The following is an 18,074-nucleotide window of genomic DNA, read 5'->3' on the forward strand; positions in this document are numbered from 1 at the left end:
GAAAGGAAAGGAAAGGAAAGGAAAGGAAAGGAAAGGAAAGGAAAGGACTGCCAGCTCAAGGAGAGATTTAATAGAAACCTCCTTAAGTTCAACTATATTAGCTCCTTTGTGTCTCATCATTTTACTGTGTGAAGGAAGTTGGAAATAAGGATCTCCTCTGTATTATCACAGGATATGTATTTATTTGAAGTGTTGTCATATCTAATTCATATTCCTGATTGCATTTAATGAAGAACAATAAAGGAATGTACCAAGTTGTGTAATTCAAATAAACTCACACAAAAATAAGCAGGTAGCCAGATTCACTGGGGAGGGAGGAGAAATGCAGCCATCTCCAGCATATACAGTGCATCCCCTGTTCAGAAATCACCAATTATTCCATTGCCCTATTCAGATATACAACAAAGCTTTCCATTCCTCTTGATAATTGGGATTTTCATTATCCTTTTCCCACCCATCAGGAGAGAGGATAATAAATCCCACTGTCTAAAAACCATGCACTGGGCACAGGTTTCTCTTTCTGCACTTCTGTGCAGAAGTATTTATAATAGAGACCATATTTGCTTACTTTTCTGTTTGGCAGGTTTTTTTCCTTTGTGTGAAACCAAACCTACAGAAACCATTCCATAATCAGGAAATATACTGTTATCACACTATATTTTCCATCAGACTTCAACTGCTGGCAACATCTCCCCTCCCCCACATTAGTTTTCTTTTCTGCACCTAGATTAATTTAAAAGGTTCCCCCTCTCTTGGGCTAGCACTGCAGGCAAGGACTCGCCAGAGACTGGTTCCCTAATGACAGCAATAATTCTCACTGGGCTTGCTTGAGAAGACATTTGCCAAGCCTTTACTGCTCACCCAAAAGAAACTGCCTGAAAGTTGCTAATATTTTACTACTTATATTTGAAGGTTTGTTTGTGTTAGCCGAGACAGTGCCAAGTTGCAGGGTAGGTAGGGAAAGGAGGGAGAACTCCAGAATACAGCCACAGGGCCTTGTTGCTGCCTCGCTGCTCTTGGGGGAGTTTTTCCTTGGAGATTTCCAGGAAAGAGCTAGTTGAGGCAGCTCCTGGAAGACAAGGAATTTGTTTCTGATTATGACACAGTCTGACCGTGTGAATCTGTTCAAGTATTTAAGTCTCTAACGCACAATAACGGTGAATTTTCTTCCTCCCCTACAATTTTCTTTTTAACTCCTTTTTTTTAACTTTTTTTTTTAAACACCTCTTCTGGGTCATTTTTTCTAGATAGTTGGTGATGCTGGACTCCTCAGCTCTCTCAGCCCAAACAGGTCCCCTGTGAATTGAGAACAGCCTCTTCATCTCTGTCCCCTCCACTGGTCCCAGCCTGAAACACAACAAAGGGAGGGAATTTAGGGGCATAGCACTGGGCCTGGACCTTTCATTGAAGAATTTCCAAAAGGTTAAGCTTTTTCACTTCTCCCAGCATGATATACTCTAATAGCTCTCCTTGGCTTATCCTTGAGATTCGAAACATGTAAGTCACTGCTCTGAGAGGTAATTACTCTTTAATTCAGTTCTTCCCTCTGCAACAGAAAGGGTCTCGTAATACTTACCTGAAACCTCACACTGCAGTGAAATCATATTGTCAGTACAAATAGTTCACAGTTCATACATGAAAATATTAGGTTTTGAGATTTATTTTAGTTATATTTTCTGCAGGTTCACAGGGTTTGGAGAGCTCTGGATATAGAAAAATGTCAGAATGAGAGAGTTTGCATGGGAGGAGAGGGGATTCTCTAGTCACAGACCAAGTTCTTTTGCAGGAGATATCTTAGATTACCAGCAAAGAGAGAAACATATCTTCTTTCCAGCGTGAACAATCCAGATTTCCTCTGATTTAAAAAAAGAAAAAAGAAGAAAACTATCAGCAGAGAAAATAGAAAAAGCAGTGCTTTCAAATTTCTATTTCAGAACATTTTGCTGCGCTTGCTTCAAGTTCCATTTCCTACTTCATTGTTTTATTGTGATTATAGTAGAAAACATACTCCCTTCTTTGTATGTGACTCATAATCATTGCTGCTGCTGACTATTCATTTAGTTCAGACTTGCTGCTGTGTCCCAGCCCTTGTCTGAGACCTGCTTTGTTCTAGTATTTGATTGGGAACATGAACAGGTTTATTCCTCTTTTTCTACCTCACAAGGTAAACAAGAGAAAGATATTTCCCACATTTTCCATGTGTTTCCAGACATATCTTATCTTTTATATTTGTCACTACAAGCTAATGTTTCAATCTGTTTAAAGTCGACCTCTCAAGTTGTGAACTTCCTTGAAAAACACTGATAAGCAAAGAAACTTTAACAGCTATTAGTGAGGGAGTGGTGGTGCCATGAGTTAGCATTAGCTTTTTATCTCAAGAAAGCAGAATGCAAATGTGGCAAAAGTTCCCACGTGAAGACATAAATATAGTGACAAATCATCATGGTGGCTTCAGTACAGTACTTATGAGAGGAAATGGCCTATATTTCAGAAAGGGCATTGTTCCAAGGTGCTTGCCAGAAGATGTGGTTTCTCTCTCAAGTCAGTGAAGGGAGGTGTGCTGCTGAAGAGCAGCATCAGTCACCATGGCATTGTAAAATGCTTTTCACCATTCTGAAATCCCATGAGGACCCGGACCTATTGAGAGCAGCCCCGCAGAGAAGGATGCAGGAGTACTGGTGGATCAGAGGCTGAACATGAGCTGGCAGTGAACTCACAGCCCAGAAAGTCAAATGTACTCTGGGCTGCATCAAAAGAAGCGTGACCAGCAGCTTGAGGGTAGTGATCTTCCCCCTCTACTTATCTCTTGAGAGATTCCCCCCTGGAGTACTGTGTCCAGCCCTGGGGCCCTCAGCACAAGCAGGACATAGATGTGCACAAGCAGGTCCAGAGGAGAGCTACAAAGATAATCAGGGGGCTGGAGCACCCCTCCTATGAAAGCAGTCTGAGAGAGTTGGGGTTGTTCAGCCTGGAGAAGAGAAGGCTCTGGGGAGACCTTACAGCACCTTCTAGTACCTAAGGGGAGCCTACAAGGTAGGTGGGGAGGAGCTCTTTGTCAGTGTGTGCTGTGATAGGACAAGAGGCAACCTTTGTCATGGTTTAACTTCAGTCCTATCTCAGCCCCACTCAGCTGCTCACTCATTCCCCCCTGCCAGTGGGAGGGGGGAGAGAATTGGAAAAGTGAGAACAGCTGTGGTTGCGATAAAGACAGTTTAATAGGTAAAGCAAAAGCTTCACACCGGAAAACAAGGAATTAATTCACCACTTCCCATGGGCAAGAAGGTGTTCAGCCATTCCCAGGACAGCAGGGCTCCATCACATGTAACTGCGGCTTGGAAGGACAAACAGCATCACTCTGAACAGCGCCCCGCCTTCTTCCCACCACTGCATATGTTGAGCATGGTGCCATATGGTGTAGGATATCCCTTTGGTCAGTTGTGGTCAGCTGTCCTGGCTGTGTCCCCTTCCAACTCTTTGCGCTTCCCCAGTCCCCTCACTGGTGGGGTGGAGTGAGAAGCAGGAATGGCCTTCACTCTCTGTAAGCACTGCACAGCAGTACTGAAAACATTCCCATGTTATCAATGCTGTTTCCAGCACAAATCCAAAACACGGCCCCATACTAGCTACTGTGAAGAAAATTAACTCTATCCCAGACAAAACCAGCACATGGTTTTAAACTGAAAGAAGATAGGTTTAGATTAGATATTAGGAAGAAATTCTTTACTGTGAGGGTGGTGAAACATTAGAACAGATTTTCCAGAGAAGTTGTGGATGCCCCATGCCTGGAAGTGTTCAAGGCCAGGTTGGATGGGGCTTTGAGCAACCTGGTCTAGTGAAAGGTGTTCCTGCCCATTCCAGGTGTCCCTGGGGGTGGAACTAGATGGTGCTTGAAGTCCCTTTTAACCCAAACCATGCTATGATTCAATAGGTGAGATTATGCTGTGAAGGATGGAGGACCAAACCCTGCTGCACTTCCATCTCCCTCTCTTAATATGTACTAGCAATTTGACCGACCAGGGTCAGTTTTTTCCCAATATTTTTTTGATTTTGCCCAGGAGTTTTTAAAGAATGGAAACACAGTTAGGGATAGAGTGAAGAAATCTCTTCTTAATACAGACTTAATTCAGACAGAGTCGGTGTTTTTTGCTTTTCTGTTCATTTGTTGATTACTCAGTGAGTGTTTTACGTAAATAAATCTGAGCCTGGGACGGCTTACAAAATCAGTTCCCCACATGCATCATTATTCACTTTTTCCGTTTTTCCATTGGTTGCCTAAGCCATATGGCATGATTTTTGATCACTGTCTCCATGAAAATAGCTGTACAACAGTTTTACTAACAAAAGGAAGGATGTTCTCAAGTTTTCATTCTCTCATGGACAGTGCAGGAACAACTTACTGAATTAGGAATAGGCAAGTTGGCAAAAACAGGAGACTTACCTTTTATTTTTTTTCCCCGGTTCTCTTACAGCAGGTCTTTCCCTGAAATATCACTATTAGAAAGTATAGTAGAAAAATGAGATCTTAGCTGAGATTTTTAAAATTCCATCTTATCTGGAGAACAGTAACTCCATATGCACATGGGTCTATATTAAGGAACAGCAGAACAATCATAAATTAGTGGAATACCTAGACCCTAGTACATGAGTCTATGGAAGAGCAAGAATGGGAACCAGTCCTGTGCCGAAGGAACAAGTCAGAAGGCTGAAGGAGAAATATTCTTGCATCCACATTATGATTATCCCAGAACCCCGTCAGGGCAAAGCAGCTCTTATTCTAGCCAAACTCTTTGTGCAGCGTGAGCACAAAGCATCACAGTCGTATTTCTACCTGTTCTTTGTGGAGCTCAGCCCTCTAACTGCAAAGCCTATGTGACTGTGGATTTGACAGTGCCTTTTATCTTTTCTCACATTCGACAGTTTTCTATTATTTGTGACCAGTTCTCGGTGTTATTTTCACAAACACTGAGTAACTGTTTTATGGGGACATTTGTTCATTCCTTGATTGCAAACCTACAGTTAGGGACTCCTTCAGGTTCCTGACTGGCTGGGGGAGATGGGGAAGGACAGTACAAGAAATTTTAACTTCTCGCTTATTTCTAAAGCAGTGCAATATTTGTATTTGTCTTCATATATTATCAATGTGTTAATGAGCCAGTCAGCACTGGAACAGGGTAGGGAGCTACAAGAATATAGTCCTGATATGTAGTTTATGCCATTCCTAATCCAACAAGGTGAAAGTCCTAACATAAGCAGTTCTAGGATAGCTGCTGCCTACCCTGCCTCTGCCGGGACTGCTGGAGTATAGTGCTTGGTGCAAAGGTATGAGTCTGACAGCACAAATGTTCAAAGTAAGGCAGGAAGACAATAGTAAAGATTCCTCCCACTTTCTCCACCTGAAAAATCGCTGTTCTATTGCTAAGTGGATGAGCTTGGAAAGAATTTATCAACAAACATTCATGGAGAAAAGTTAAATTGTTCAAATGCTCATGAGAAAAATGAATGAGACAGAGTTCAAAGTAATAGACTGCTCAGACTCACCTTCCTCCAAGAAATGTAACACACACCTTCACCCTCAGTTAGGATTCTTATTGCAGAATGGGTAGTTAAAGGGATACGGATTTGATTGAAACTTTATATTTTATAAAAATGTGTTATTATTTTATTTTAAAATGTTTAAGAGCATATGCTTTAATTAAAATTTCTTTAAAATATAAGTAAGCATCACAATTTGTAAAGAAGCTGGAAAACTTGATGCAAAAGGCTAGCATTTGGAACCAGAAAAAATATTTTCCATTAGCTAAAATAAATAAGATTCATATTGTTTTCTAGACAGATGATGGTTAGGTATTTAGATCCCATTCCTGCAGGGTATTTGTGCATTCTCTTACAGATTAACAGCAGCTAGCAGAATGAAACCCAGACTGTTTTGGATCTGGCCCTTTTTCAGGTGTATAAAGACAAGCAGATAAAAAAGAAAAATCAGTTGAAAATTGCTGACCAATCATCATCAATAACTCTGACCTTGCTATCCCTAACAAGGCTTGTAGAGACTGGCTGCATCTCAAAGATAATCAAGGTCTAATATGATGCTGACCCTGTTGTGTCTTTTACATTTTGGAATAAAAAGGAAATAACAGAATGTCTCCACAGGCTACTCATTTATAATAAATACCGATTGGCTATACTGGTAATTTTATATGATAAAGATATTAAATTGTGTCAATAAACCAGGAACAAGTGATGTGTAAAATAATTAACACTAAAGGGAACATAATAAGTTACTTATTAAAATCCATAGATGGATTATGTGACTCTGTGATTACAAAGCTATGGAACACATTACTTGGTATACATCTTTTGGCCCAAACACCTCATTGCACTCTGTCAGATTACTGGCTCCTGACACTAAATAAAATTCAGGTATGATTTATGGAGTGGCCTTTTGACAGGAGCTGGAATCAAAAATGGTTTAGGCTTTGCCAATATTCAGCACTGTTTTCATTAGCTACTGAGATAATGCAGGTATTACATTTAGTCAACCGAATTACGTGTAGTTCTCCAAGATTCTCCCTCACTCCCTGTAGTCATTGTTCCACTCATAATAAAATTTTCCTATCAATTTGCCACAAGAGGAAGACTGAAGCTCACTAAATTACATCCATGTGCATTTGTGCACTAGACAAACTGATACCAATTAAAAGAAACGAAACAACAAACCCAACTTGATTCTATTTTTGAATTGTTCATGGAGAACTGGGAAACTGGCTCACAGAGGAGGCCACCCCTGAATTTCAAGCACTGGAAATTTCATTTTCCTTAATTAGTAAAACAGCATTGGTCTAGAAACGAATAAAACAAAGAGAGAGATGCTAAATAATATGTCAAAAATGACACCTGGCCTCCCCTATGACTGATTAGTTTGAGAGGTTTGCTATGTGAGGGGAAAGCATCATTTTGCACTTCTTTCTCCCTGCTCCCAGTATAATTTTATTTTTTCAGACAGCCTGAAAATGGTGCTTTTACACGCAGACAGCAAAAGAGCCCCAGTTCTGACAGCTGAAGTGAAGCTATCTCAGTGGTTTAGCAGTACTGCCACACAGAAGACTTGAATTTGGGAGTGGCCTGGGGGCACTCTCTTTATGAGCCTTTGATGCTCTGATGTGTCACGGAGGTGAGGCGCTTCGACTTCAGGCAGCAGCACTTGCTGATGGCTCCTGATTCTGTAAGCACCTCCTGATGACTGAATTATGACGCAGCACTTGCATGGAATGGTTGGAGATTGCTTAGCCCTGTCCTGGCTGGGGAATGAATGAAGTTAATAGGTGTTTCATGTACTGTGTGCTGGTACACAAAATCCTTCCCAAATTATCTGGCTGAGTGTCAGAAGAGCTATTTACAGAGCTTCTGCAGCAACAACTAGGCTTCATGCTACCTGTAATGCAGAATGACTTCCTGGGGCCATCTCCAAACTCTTTCTGCTTACAGCCTGTGATTATTCCTCTGAGTTTCAGTGAGTTATTACTTTTTGTTTTTAACAATTACTGGCTGTTGTGACTTTTGTGCCAACAAGCATTCAACTGAGGACCAGAAATTGTGAGCATACAGTTCAATCTGGAGACGTGGCACCCATGCCATCTCCTACAATTTTTGAGACATCAAAGTACCTCAAGTGTCCTGACTTTTGAGCAGGTCTTCAAATCCTTATTTCTATGGATATTCCTTTTTTCTTCTACTTTGCTGCTGTCTTCATACTATTGGTTGGTTTTATGCTGGAAGTCTATACTCTTTATATAATCTTCTCACCAGGTTAAGGCAGTTCCAATGCGAATGAATCTTCGGGAATCCCTCTTACCCTGGTACTGGCAGGGTGTTCTGGGTGATGTTTTGTAGTTAAGTCAGTTTAGCTCTGTCACAACTCTGTTCAGATACTGTGTACGAGCTGGGAGTGATTGTTTCCTTGCTATTGCTTTACGTGTCAATGTTATTGCTGGAGTGGCACCTATACATTCTGGCTGTAAGTCCCTGGCTTCTTTGGTGTGTAGCCTTTCCTGCTTAGCTGTTGTTTCTCTTAACTGATCTGTTGCCTGTCTATTGTCCTTCTGGATTGCAGCAGTCTAGCCCCCAGGGAAATGATTCTGACTTATCTCTCTGTGCTGGGCTCACATTTAGCTCCAGAAACAGTTTACTGTGGTGGTTCAATGCTGCAAAGTGGGGATTAGTTCTTATGTTTCCTACCTTTGCCATGTTTCTTCTGTCTGTCTCTGCAAATTGTTGACATGGAGGATAGAATGCTTGTCAATTTTTTATTCGCTTATGAGACGAAGCTCCCAGTTTGACACTGTACTATTAAAATTCTGCTGCTCTACATTAAGCTCAACATTGTAGCTCGCCTAATACCTTGCAAAAGGTGACCTATGCTTTTGATCAATTTTCTTGGTTCTCATCCACTCTTATTCAAGCTGACATTAAGCAGCTAAGTGAGCACTTAAATTAAGAGTATTGTTTCTCTATTCTAATCAACACAGATGGAGAAGAGTACTTCACAGAGCAGTTTGGATCACAGGTTAACCTGCTCTATGAAAGTACCTAGTTTTCTTTACTGCTGGTGGGAGTGACTCTCCAATGTTTGACATTATGCAGGATGAACTTGGTCCCAATTCTGCCTACCCCAAATCAGAGTGATTATGCCCTGTCTCTGTTTACTTTTTATCCTCAAAACTTCAGTCCAAAACAAGCTTTGGGCTAGGATGTCATGAGACCATAGCATCCTTTGTCAAAGCACCCCACATTGTCCCATGCACATTGTTCACTTGTCTTTTACACTTGATGCCTGGTTAAACAGTAAATTCCTCAATATCTCTTGTATTTATCCCCCAAGAAGTGGTACATACAAACATATTTTGCTGTATAATGAGCTCAGACTAGCAGTCACTTACTGAGGTATAGCTGATGAGTGCTCTCTTATTGAGGAATAGTAAATCATTTGCTTATGATTGTCTACCCATATCCTGAATAGAAATAGAATCAAGATCAGAAAAACTCCTTCTTAGCACAGTCAGGTGAAATCTTGGCCCTTGTGGAATCTGAGGAATCAGACTAACAAAAAACTGAGAAGTTCTTTTACTTCATCCATCACTTCCTGACTACATTTGTATTCCAGACACTACAGGTGACAAAGCAGGCTCAATCTCTCTCTCCTTCTTTTCTCTATCTTAGGAGAGTCACACAACAGGTTTTATGGGCACAAAACCTACCATGAAGTATAATGTGCACTTTTATCTTGACAGACACTTTGTGGTAATTACTTATACGTGTGTTCTCCATGATAAATGCAGCATTTCTGAGACAATTTACCTCTCGAAGGTGGGATAATTCTGATTTACTCTTTTGGAGAGCATGCACAGCTCATTATTAACAGCTGATATAGTGTATATTCACACTTCAAGTTATCCTCCTTGAGACTGTCGCTGTGCCCTAACTTCTGGTCCCTCACAGAGCTGATGAACCCAAGCTCTTCTTCAAGGAGGGCAGAGCAACTTCAACTTTTGAGACTGAATATCTCAGGAAGTCAGTAACTGTGAGAGTTTGTGAGGGAATGTGATATGAAAAAATTCCTCTATGTGCTCTTATAGTTAGTGTTTTCAATTTGCTCAGAAGAAACACAGCAACTGTTGTTGGAAGTGTGAAAATTTTTGCAAAGGTATTACTCAAGTACTTGTTGAATTAAAGAGAATTTAATATGTTAGCTCACAGTCACAGTGCTATATAGCTAGGTCTGAGGCAATATTTCTTTAACAAGTGCATATTGCTTTGAGATTTTTGGTTCATTCTTCCTATTCTCTTAGGCCATAATACTGAACTTGCAGTGCCAAAGCCCAAGATGGTCTATGAAAAATTCAGGTTTTATTTTCTTATGAGGCTAGATTTGGATTGGATGTGATCCTTGTCCAAATATTTTACCTGTCCTTTTTTCAGTGCAATATTTTTCGGTACACCTTATACCTCAGCACAAGCCTACAGTTACATTGGTCTTGGTCAGCTGGATGAAAACGCGGTCAGCCCTCTGTGAATTGTTCAAGCATGGATGTGGGGAGATAAGCATTTTTCTCTTCATAATTTATAATCGAGGGGGTGGTTTGGGAAGGGGGAGCTTGGGGGGTTGTTGGTTCATTTTTTTCTCAGCTCCTGTGAAACTTTTCATTTCTAAGACAACAAAATCTATATGCCATGCAAAAGCATTTGTGTAATAAATAGTATTGATTACAATGCTTGGTCTAGAGCAAAGGTAGAGGACAGTTATATCCATATCCTTCTCAACTGGACATGAAGTCAGGTGCAGCCTTCAAATGAAGCGGTGCATATCCTGCTGCAAGGATCTCCTCACAGCACCAGGAATAGGGGCAGATTCACCAGGACTAGTAACAACTGTTAGGAAAATGCGTGGTAGCCCATGTGCCATGTGGCAGGGAAGCTCAGTGATGGTGCAACGCCCACATCACAACGGGGACTGCCTCCATCCCAGGGGAGGTCCTGCCAGGCCTTGCTCAAATCAGAGGACGTCTGTCTGAGTACAGAACTGCATGAATTGGCTCCATGTTTATTTCCACTAACTATAAGACGGAGAGTCAGTTGAGAATGAGGAGTTGGTGCCAGAAGAACTTCTTTATAGCATGATGTTTCTTACATCCACAAATCAGGCCATGATCAATGACAGAGAATAAGATTTAGAGAAAAGGATAGTCTGGCAAACCCTTGAGATCGAAAGGTCTTAAAGAGAGGAAATTTTTATGTCCCCTACTGAATTCATACTTATGGAAGAATACAGTTCCTATTCTTTGCAACACACAAACATTTGTATGGGTTTTGTTCTGACTTCTACAAGTTGTTTATTTTTAAGATATCAAACCTGTATTAAATAAGGCAATCGAAAATACATAAGATGTATTCTGGGATAAATAGAATTTATCCTATTGAGACCCTAGAATTTCAAACATTAAGATCAAGTAATCCATAATAGCAGCCATAAAAAGTGGCAGTGTAGCCAAGAGAATTGTATGCTGGGACCCAACAGACATAGGGTATTTTCTTTCTTGTGTCTCTGAGCTGCTTAGGTAGGTCACTTTGCTTCTTTCTGCCTCAGTTATTCCATCTAAAAACATCAATAATAATGCTGTCATACTTTGTGATGTTAGGTACTACAATAACCTCTTCTTTATATGCAGAAACCGAGAGCTATCAGAAATAAAAATATATTTTGTGTGATGGACTGTTGCTTTTAAGGCTCAGAGAAGACTGTCAGCAAAGTTGCTATTTTTGGCTGCAAAAATTGTGGGTTTGAGTTTATTGCTAGAATGGATTATCTTCCAATAAAAATTGTATTTCATTTAAAGCTTGCTTACTGAAGAATGTATACCACATTTGCCACATCAAATTTCATAATTTTTATTCATTTTAAATATAATTCTGTTATTCATTAGCTGTTCCTATTACAGTAATAGTGGATGACACATCATTATAATGCACCTATTTTCAGTGACCAATAAGTTTTTGAAATAACTAGATTCCGAGCAGAAATTTTCATACTTAATTTCATCCCAGGAGTGAATATTTTGGATGTTTAATTTTGAAAATCTGAAACCAAGCTGGATTATTCTTCAGAATAAGATGTTCAATAAATGGCAGATATTATTTGGTTTGCTTTTTAGCAGTTGTGAAATACACCACTTAATCTGGTTTCCTTTCATAAATCTGTTGAGTATTGTATTTCATCTTGTGAAAGAAAAATAAGGGGGAGCAACCCCAAGTTTGGGGGTTTTTTTAAAGCCTATAGTGACTTAGCAGTTCAAGTTCTATGGAAAATAAGCTAGGCATATTTGCATAAGTCACTTAGGCTCAAAGTGTCCCAGGTATATATAGCTAGGTCTCATGGAAATAATTGCATTTTAGTTGAAATTAGTTAGTTGCAATGGTGTAAGATGCTTTTAAAGTTTTGGGCTTCTTGAAAATTTTGCTTAGAACTAAATGGCTATCTTAACACCAAAAAACCAGCTGACTACTAGTGTGGTCCCACTGTAAAGCCCCTGCTAAGGCTAGTCAAAAGTGATAGCAGCAGCCTGGGGCACCAGTGATTGCAACCAAGGCTCTCTATTGGTCAGGGAGTACAGCAAAAACAGTGCAGAGATATTTTTTAAATTCCTGTAAAAAATCTGGGCTGCTGTCATGGAGAAGCTTGTGCTTCTCTCTTTGACTTTGGTACCCTGGTTTATTTATTTCGTGACTGGAAAAATCAAACCAAGAACTGCAACTCATTGTCATTGTACTGATGTACCCCATCTTGTGTGGAGAGATTCTTCCCTGTCAACCATCTAAAACTAGCCTTTACACCCTTTGAAATGCTTCTTTAGAGTCTGCCTCTCTACCTGTGCCTTAAATCACTCCCATCTGTCTTTGTTAGGCAAGTGACTCTTATTTTTTATGCTAAATTGTTTGTTTTATTGTTACTTAATCCTCCCAAACCACCACAACCCTCTCACATCTCCCTGTGAGCTCTGTCTGATATGCAGATTGGGAAAGGTTTGGAGTGGGGACTCTATTATTTGATCAGTACATTTAGCCTAGCACAAGGAGACTGATCCCTAGCTGACACCCTGTGCATCATCATAACACAAGATAATAACAGAGGATTTTATAGGCTAGCAGGTATTTACAGGGCAAATGATAAATAACAAAGGGAGGTTGTGTTTTGTGTAAGCAAAGAAATATGATTAAATCTTCTGCAGGAACTTGAGCCTATTCAGTGCATAAATCTTTCCTAGCCTTTCTGCTACATTAATACACAATCAACTCCTATGAAGACCTAAATCCATTGCTTTCAGTGATCCACAGTCCTTACCTGTAACAATAGCCAAGCTCAACTGAAGTCATATTTAAAATTTTTGCTAATCAGTATGGAATTGATTTTTTTCTAAGAAGTATTTGGTTCCATTTTAAGTGCCTCAACTGGAGCTCTGTCATTAGAAAAGAAACATTTGGGGGTCTGGGAAACAAAACAGGAATGCCAGTAAGGTAATTATCATAACAGTCGACTCTGGGAGCGCAGGAAGTGGTGCTCTGTGGTGCGAACGCTGCTCCTCACAGCCCCCAGCTGAAATGAGACATTTCCACTAGATAACTCAAAGAAAGTTTTAATATTATTTTTAATCATGAAAATGTTTCAAACACTCTTTGGTCTATTCATTACAGCAGAAGTGGTTATTTCATTTTGTAATAGGAGCACTTACAAACAATCCAAGTGTAATAACCAGCAGCATAAAATTATCAGTGATTGAGTAGATGCTGAACTTCTCACTTGTCAAACAGCGCAGATTGTTTTTCCCCTTTTTCTTAGCTCTTAGGTAAATTTCACTGCTAGCTAGCATCTCACACCAGACAAAGAGCAGGGAAGGGATGAAAAAACATGAAGCATATGCGTTGCAAGGCCAACACAATTTCTTGTTTGTGAATGAAAACCAGGGCTGTAAGCTAAGTGGGAAATGCTGGCTGAGAGCTGTCTTGAATTCCGGCAAGTAAAAACATCAGGGATCAAAAAGCTGGTTCAAAAGGCAAGTGAAAGTTGATGAATTACTTTGTGCGTGTTTTAATTACCCTATCATCCTGAGATTTTTGTGTATTGATCTAACAGTAGTAATAAAGCGCTTTCCTCCCCTCACTCCCTTCTAAGCATTAGAGCTTTGTTTATTAGGTATGCTTCTAAGGAGAGAAATTACTCATCTTCCAGACTAGCATGGAGAAAGGGAGAAAAAATACAAATGGGCGGGCATGATCTCTTCTGCTATTCAATATGTTAAATCTAAATTGTTCATATAATTATTCCAGCATGTATTTTCTTCTAGGCTGCAGTCAGGCAGAAAAATTTAAAACATGAGAAATTGGACAATGCTAATGTGAAGTGAAACGTAGGTAAATGTTACATTCCTTTCAATGTCATTTACCAATAGTTATGTATCATACTAAAATGAAAGGAAAATATTAGACTGAGAGCCAGTGTTTTAGTGGGATTTATAATAACTAATATTTGAATAACCCTGAAAATAAACCTAAAATGAATATTACCAACATTTGATCAAGAACAGCTCTGGGCAAAGGTGACTGGGAAGGATACCTCAGAATAATTTCGAGAAGGTATATTTTGTGAGCTCGTCAGGGATCCTCTGTAATTTAAAACTAACTATTCTCTTTAAATATTAAATGGTATAAATCATGATAATAAAAAGGTTAACGACCTTTATGAGGTAATGTGGAAAAGAAGACAAAGAAAAAAAAAGCACTGAAAAAAACAGCACTGAAAGGAAAGCATTTTGAATCTCACATTACATGCAGATAAACTTGGACATTCATCTGAGCATCAGTTCCTTAAGGAACTTGCACTGAGAATTTGGCTTAGCTAAAACCTGCAAATTTTCTCATCAAATCACAAAGCAAGACACTAAAAAAATTGAAAATAAAGTCTCTCTATCCAGCTTTTCACTCAGCCTCCAGGACAAAGTGCCTACTGTCTCCCCCTTTCCCTCTCCTTGGAATGGGGCTGCCAAACTCTGCTGAGACTTGTGAGACATGCAGGCAAGCAGAGAGCAGTGGGGCCCCCATGAAGCTCTTGCATGAAGGATAGGGCACATGTATGAGCAATGGGATTCCAAATCCCATCTTTACCCAATAATAATTAATAATTAATTAATACTTAACACCCATCTAGTGCTTTACAAGCATTAACTAATTAAGCTAATTCACCCAAGGTCAGTCCTTTGTACTCACACAATACCCGAGATCTTTTTGATCATACACCCTAAAGAGTAAAACCAGTATATCAGTAATGTTAGTTTTAGCCTAACATTATTTGGAGATTTTGATCATTAGGGATGGAATTAATCAAATATCTACTGTGTCCCATTTTTGCATTTTATCTTCCATTCTGCATTTACTATTTTTATCTTTATTAATAGCTACTACTCAGTGGCCTTAAAGAATTTCTCCATTCAACAGAAACTTTTCTTTACAGAGACTTATGCTAATTAGTACCTTGTTTGTGGCTTCAGTGTGATTTATGAGCTACTCTGAGCCCTGAATAACAAAATATCAGGCTATCTCCATAACTGTCTATTAATTTGTTTATCTTTCTATCTGTCTACCTATCTGCTGAAATTTAAAACTGTGCAATAACTTTCAGATCAGTGACATTAATGCAGCATTAGATTAAAAGAATGTTACTTTATACAGGCATAAATGTAATTTAGAGGCACTTAGAGGAAGCTATATACTTAACATGATTCTTGGCCAGTGAAGACAGGTTGATCCCACTCATTTTGGGATTGCTAATTTGCAGTTAATTAGGAAGATTGATTCTGTTCTCTGATGCATAGGCCCAGCCCTAAATGCATTTTTCCGGTTTCCGTGGCACCATGCTAGTTATCATTGTCAAGGTGCAAGTATAACTGAATGACACAGTCCTTCATAAAACATAATACTTGGGGAGTTTGGAAAAGTAAGTCTAGTAACCTTCAGCAAACATTTTTCTGGTTTACTCTGTAGACCAAAATCTAGTGTCATCTGCATTTAAAAAAACTTTCAAATCACATTCCTTTGAGAAGGCTTATTGCAATTAGCAAATAAAACCAGAGAGTTGCTTTAATGCTCAACTAAAATAACATAGTTTCATAGTTTGAAGGAAATGAAATATTGACATTTTGCTTAAAGGAACTTGTATCCTTAAATAAATTCAGTGGGCATGGCATACTTAAGCTTGTACCTTTTATAGAAGCTAACATTTATTTTCAATGTGTTATCTCTTGAGGAGATTCTTCCCCTCTACTCAAAATACAAGCTGCTATGAACGGATTTGGGGGAGGAGTGAAGATGTTGGAATTATCAGCAGCTGGTGTGGGCTAGCAGTAAATTGCTGCTCCCTTAGAGCAGGGGGAAAGCTGGGGGAGCTGTGCTCCATGAGAGAGTCTTGGGGCATAGTGTCTTGTGGGACTGTCCTGGCCCAGTGCAAGTCACACTTGACATGTATAAATACCAAATCTTTTAATGGAAAGTCCATCTAATAAGTTGAGCTTTCTTTACATTTTACCTAATTTCAGACTGTTCATTTCTCCTGCATTTGGGTTTTGATGCAGCTGTAGGTACCAGATTCTTTGCAAAGATAAACTAGGACAATTCCTGCTGTGCCTCTGTCACACCAGACTGGCTGCAATGGCCTTCCCAGCCAGTCCTCTTCCTCTGCTTCTGTACTTTGCCATTGCACAACAGCTGGCACAACAGATAGCTGCTGCCCACATCATCCTATCTCTATCCTACCAAAGTTGTAGCTACACTGGGGTATTCTTCTACATTCAGCCAATTTTTCTGGCCTGATTGTCTTAATAAAGGCACACTTTCTAGCAATTTTGCACCAGAAAATCTGTTCCAGGTTATCTGCCATGGGGGTACTGCACTAATTACTCATAAATAAACAATTCCTTCATTTATCACTTTACAAACAATGAGGAAACTTTTCAAAACAAGTCTATGGAAAATTCGTAGGTAGTGTTCTAAAACAGCAAAATGAGGTGTGTTGAGGCAGTCTGGAAAATCACAGATATACTAAACCTGAGAACCTATAGAGGGCCAAAGGCATTTTCTTATCCATTTGGGGAAAGAAAGAGATAAGGAGAAATGAGATACTTGCTATAGAATAGTTCCCAGACTCAGTAATTTTCCTTTCAAAATTTCAGTGTCACTGTGTTCAACATCTTTCTCTTATCCCTTAACCTTTAAATTTTTCAGTCATCAGTGCTCACAGGACCATAAGCCACCAGCTGCAAATAAAACGAAAAATATAAAATACCAAAATATTGACCAGATGTAAGCATGCAGGGTAGCAAGAACAGGCAGTGGACACACCTCTCAGTCAGCCTGATCAGCTCATTCAATATACACATGTGGCTTGTTGTCAGAACTTGTGGTTGCAGCCCAAAAGGATCAGGATCAAAGCAAGAGCTTTCCCAGTTCAAAGCCAAATTTGTGTCTTTGCTGGCTCATTTGAATTTTTCATCCAGACTTTCATGGCTTCCTTGTGTGCTTGTAATTACCACATCTTTAAAACCTGACAATCCCTTCATATGGGCCAAATTCTTTTCTCAGATTGTGCTTGTGCTCTACACAGGGGTCCAAGAAAAGATATACATATGCTCTCTACAACACAAACTTTGGGCCTAGATTTGATCCATTAAAATGTGAATAGAAAAATAAGCAAGTTATGAGTGTATATTTCACAGAGAGGAAAATAAAGTAATTCAGAAGCTTCCGTATAGTATCCTTGGGGCCTGATACGTACTTCTAGGATCTCCAGTAAATGTTAGGATAAGTAGATAGTTGAATATTTTCCCTTTGAACAGTAAATCAGCCCAAATCTGCCTAGCAGAAGAATTAAGCAGAAGCTTAATTAATCTTGCATTAGTATTTCCAGTGGATGCGTTGTAGGTTTTCTCCTGGTTGGAATATGAAAACTCTGATCTCCACATGTGTGCTCCTAACTCCTACTTAGGGCTTAGCTCCCATTGATTTCCATGACCAAGATGATGAGCACCTTTGCAACTCCCAAGCAACACAAAAAGAGCATGAACTGCCAGCTTCCTCTGGAGTGGGGAAATCCCCTCTAAGCAGAGAGTCAGTGACTCTAAGACTCACAGCACCCACACCCACATGCTTGGGCTACACAAAGTTTGTAAGTCACTTTTTGGATTAGATAGCAGAATTTAGAACAGGCAGCAGGAAGTTTTGAACCCCACGTGGAGAAAAAAACACCTGACCTGGAGATCATGGGGCCATAATCAGTTTTAGCATGCTTTCTACACTCCTTTTACTGGGCACAGAAAAAGGTCATAGGGAAACAGAAAATTAGAAAATACTTATAGAAGGCACAAAAAGGATCTACTTCTGATTTGAACCTTCTGTGATATGTGGGTTTTAACCTCATTAACTCTTCCTCAACCAAGAGGATAATTGCCAGCCTTTCGCAGGTTTTCCATTCCTGCACT

At 39.6% G+C, this 18,074-nt stretch overlaps 1 protein-coding gene across 9 annotated transcripts in view; it reads left to right on the forward strand.

Annotated features, from left to right (window-relative positions):
- Positions 1–18,074, forward strand: part of MEIS2 (Meis homeobox 2) — a 172,879-nt gene that overhangs the window by 118,482 nt on the left and 36,323 nt on the right. Inside the window, exon 10 of one of the 9 annotated variants that reach the window (XM_042047501.1) lies at positions 9,976–10,085. The exons of the other annotated variants lie outside the window; for them this stretch is intronic. Coding sequence (XP_041903435.1) covers positions 9,976–10,069 — 94 coding nt within the window. The 3' untranslated portion in view covers positions 10,070–10,085. Of the gene's footprint in view, positions 1–9,975; positions 10,086–18,074 lie in introns of those variants that run through there. 9 annotated transcript variants of the gene reach the window in all.

Source organism: Corvus kubaryi, unplaced genomic scaffold, assembly GCF_017639235.1.
Source record: "Corvus kubaryi isolate FWS band 111438036 unplaced genomic scaffold, C.kubaryi_AGA036_p1.0 66, whole genome shotgun sequence".
Lineage (NCBI taxonomy): Eukaryota > Metazoa > Chordata > Aves > Passeriformes > Corvidae > Corvus > Corvus kubaryi.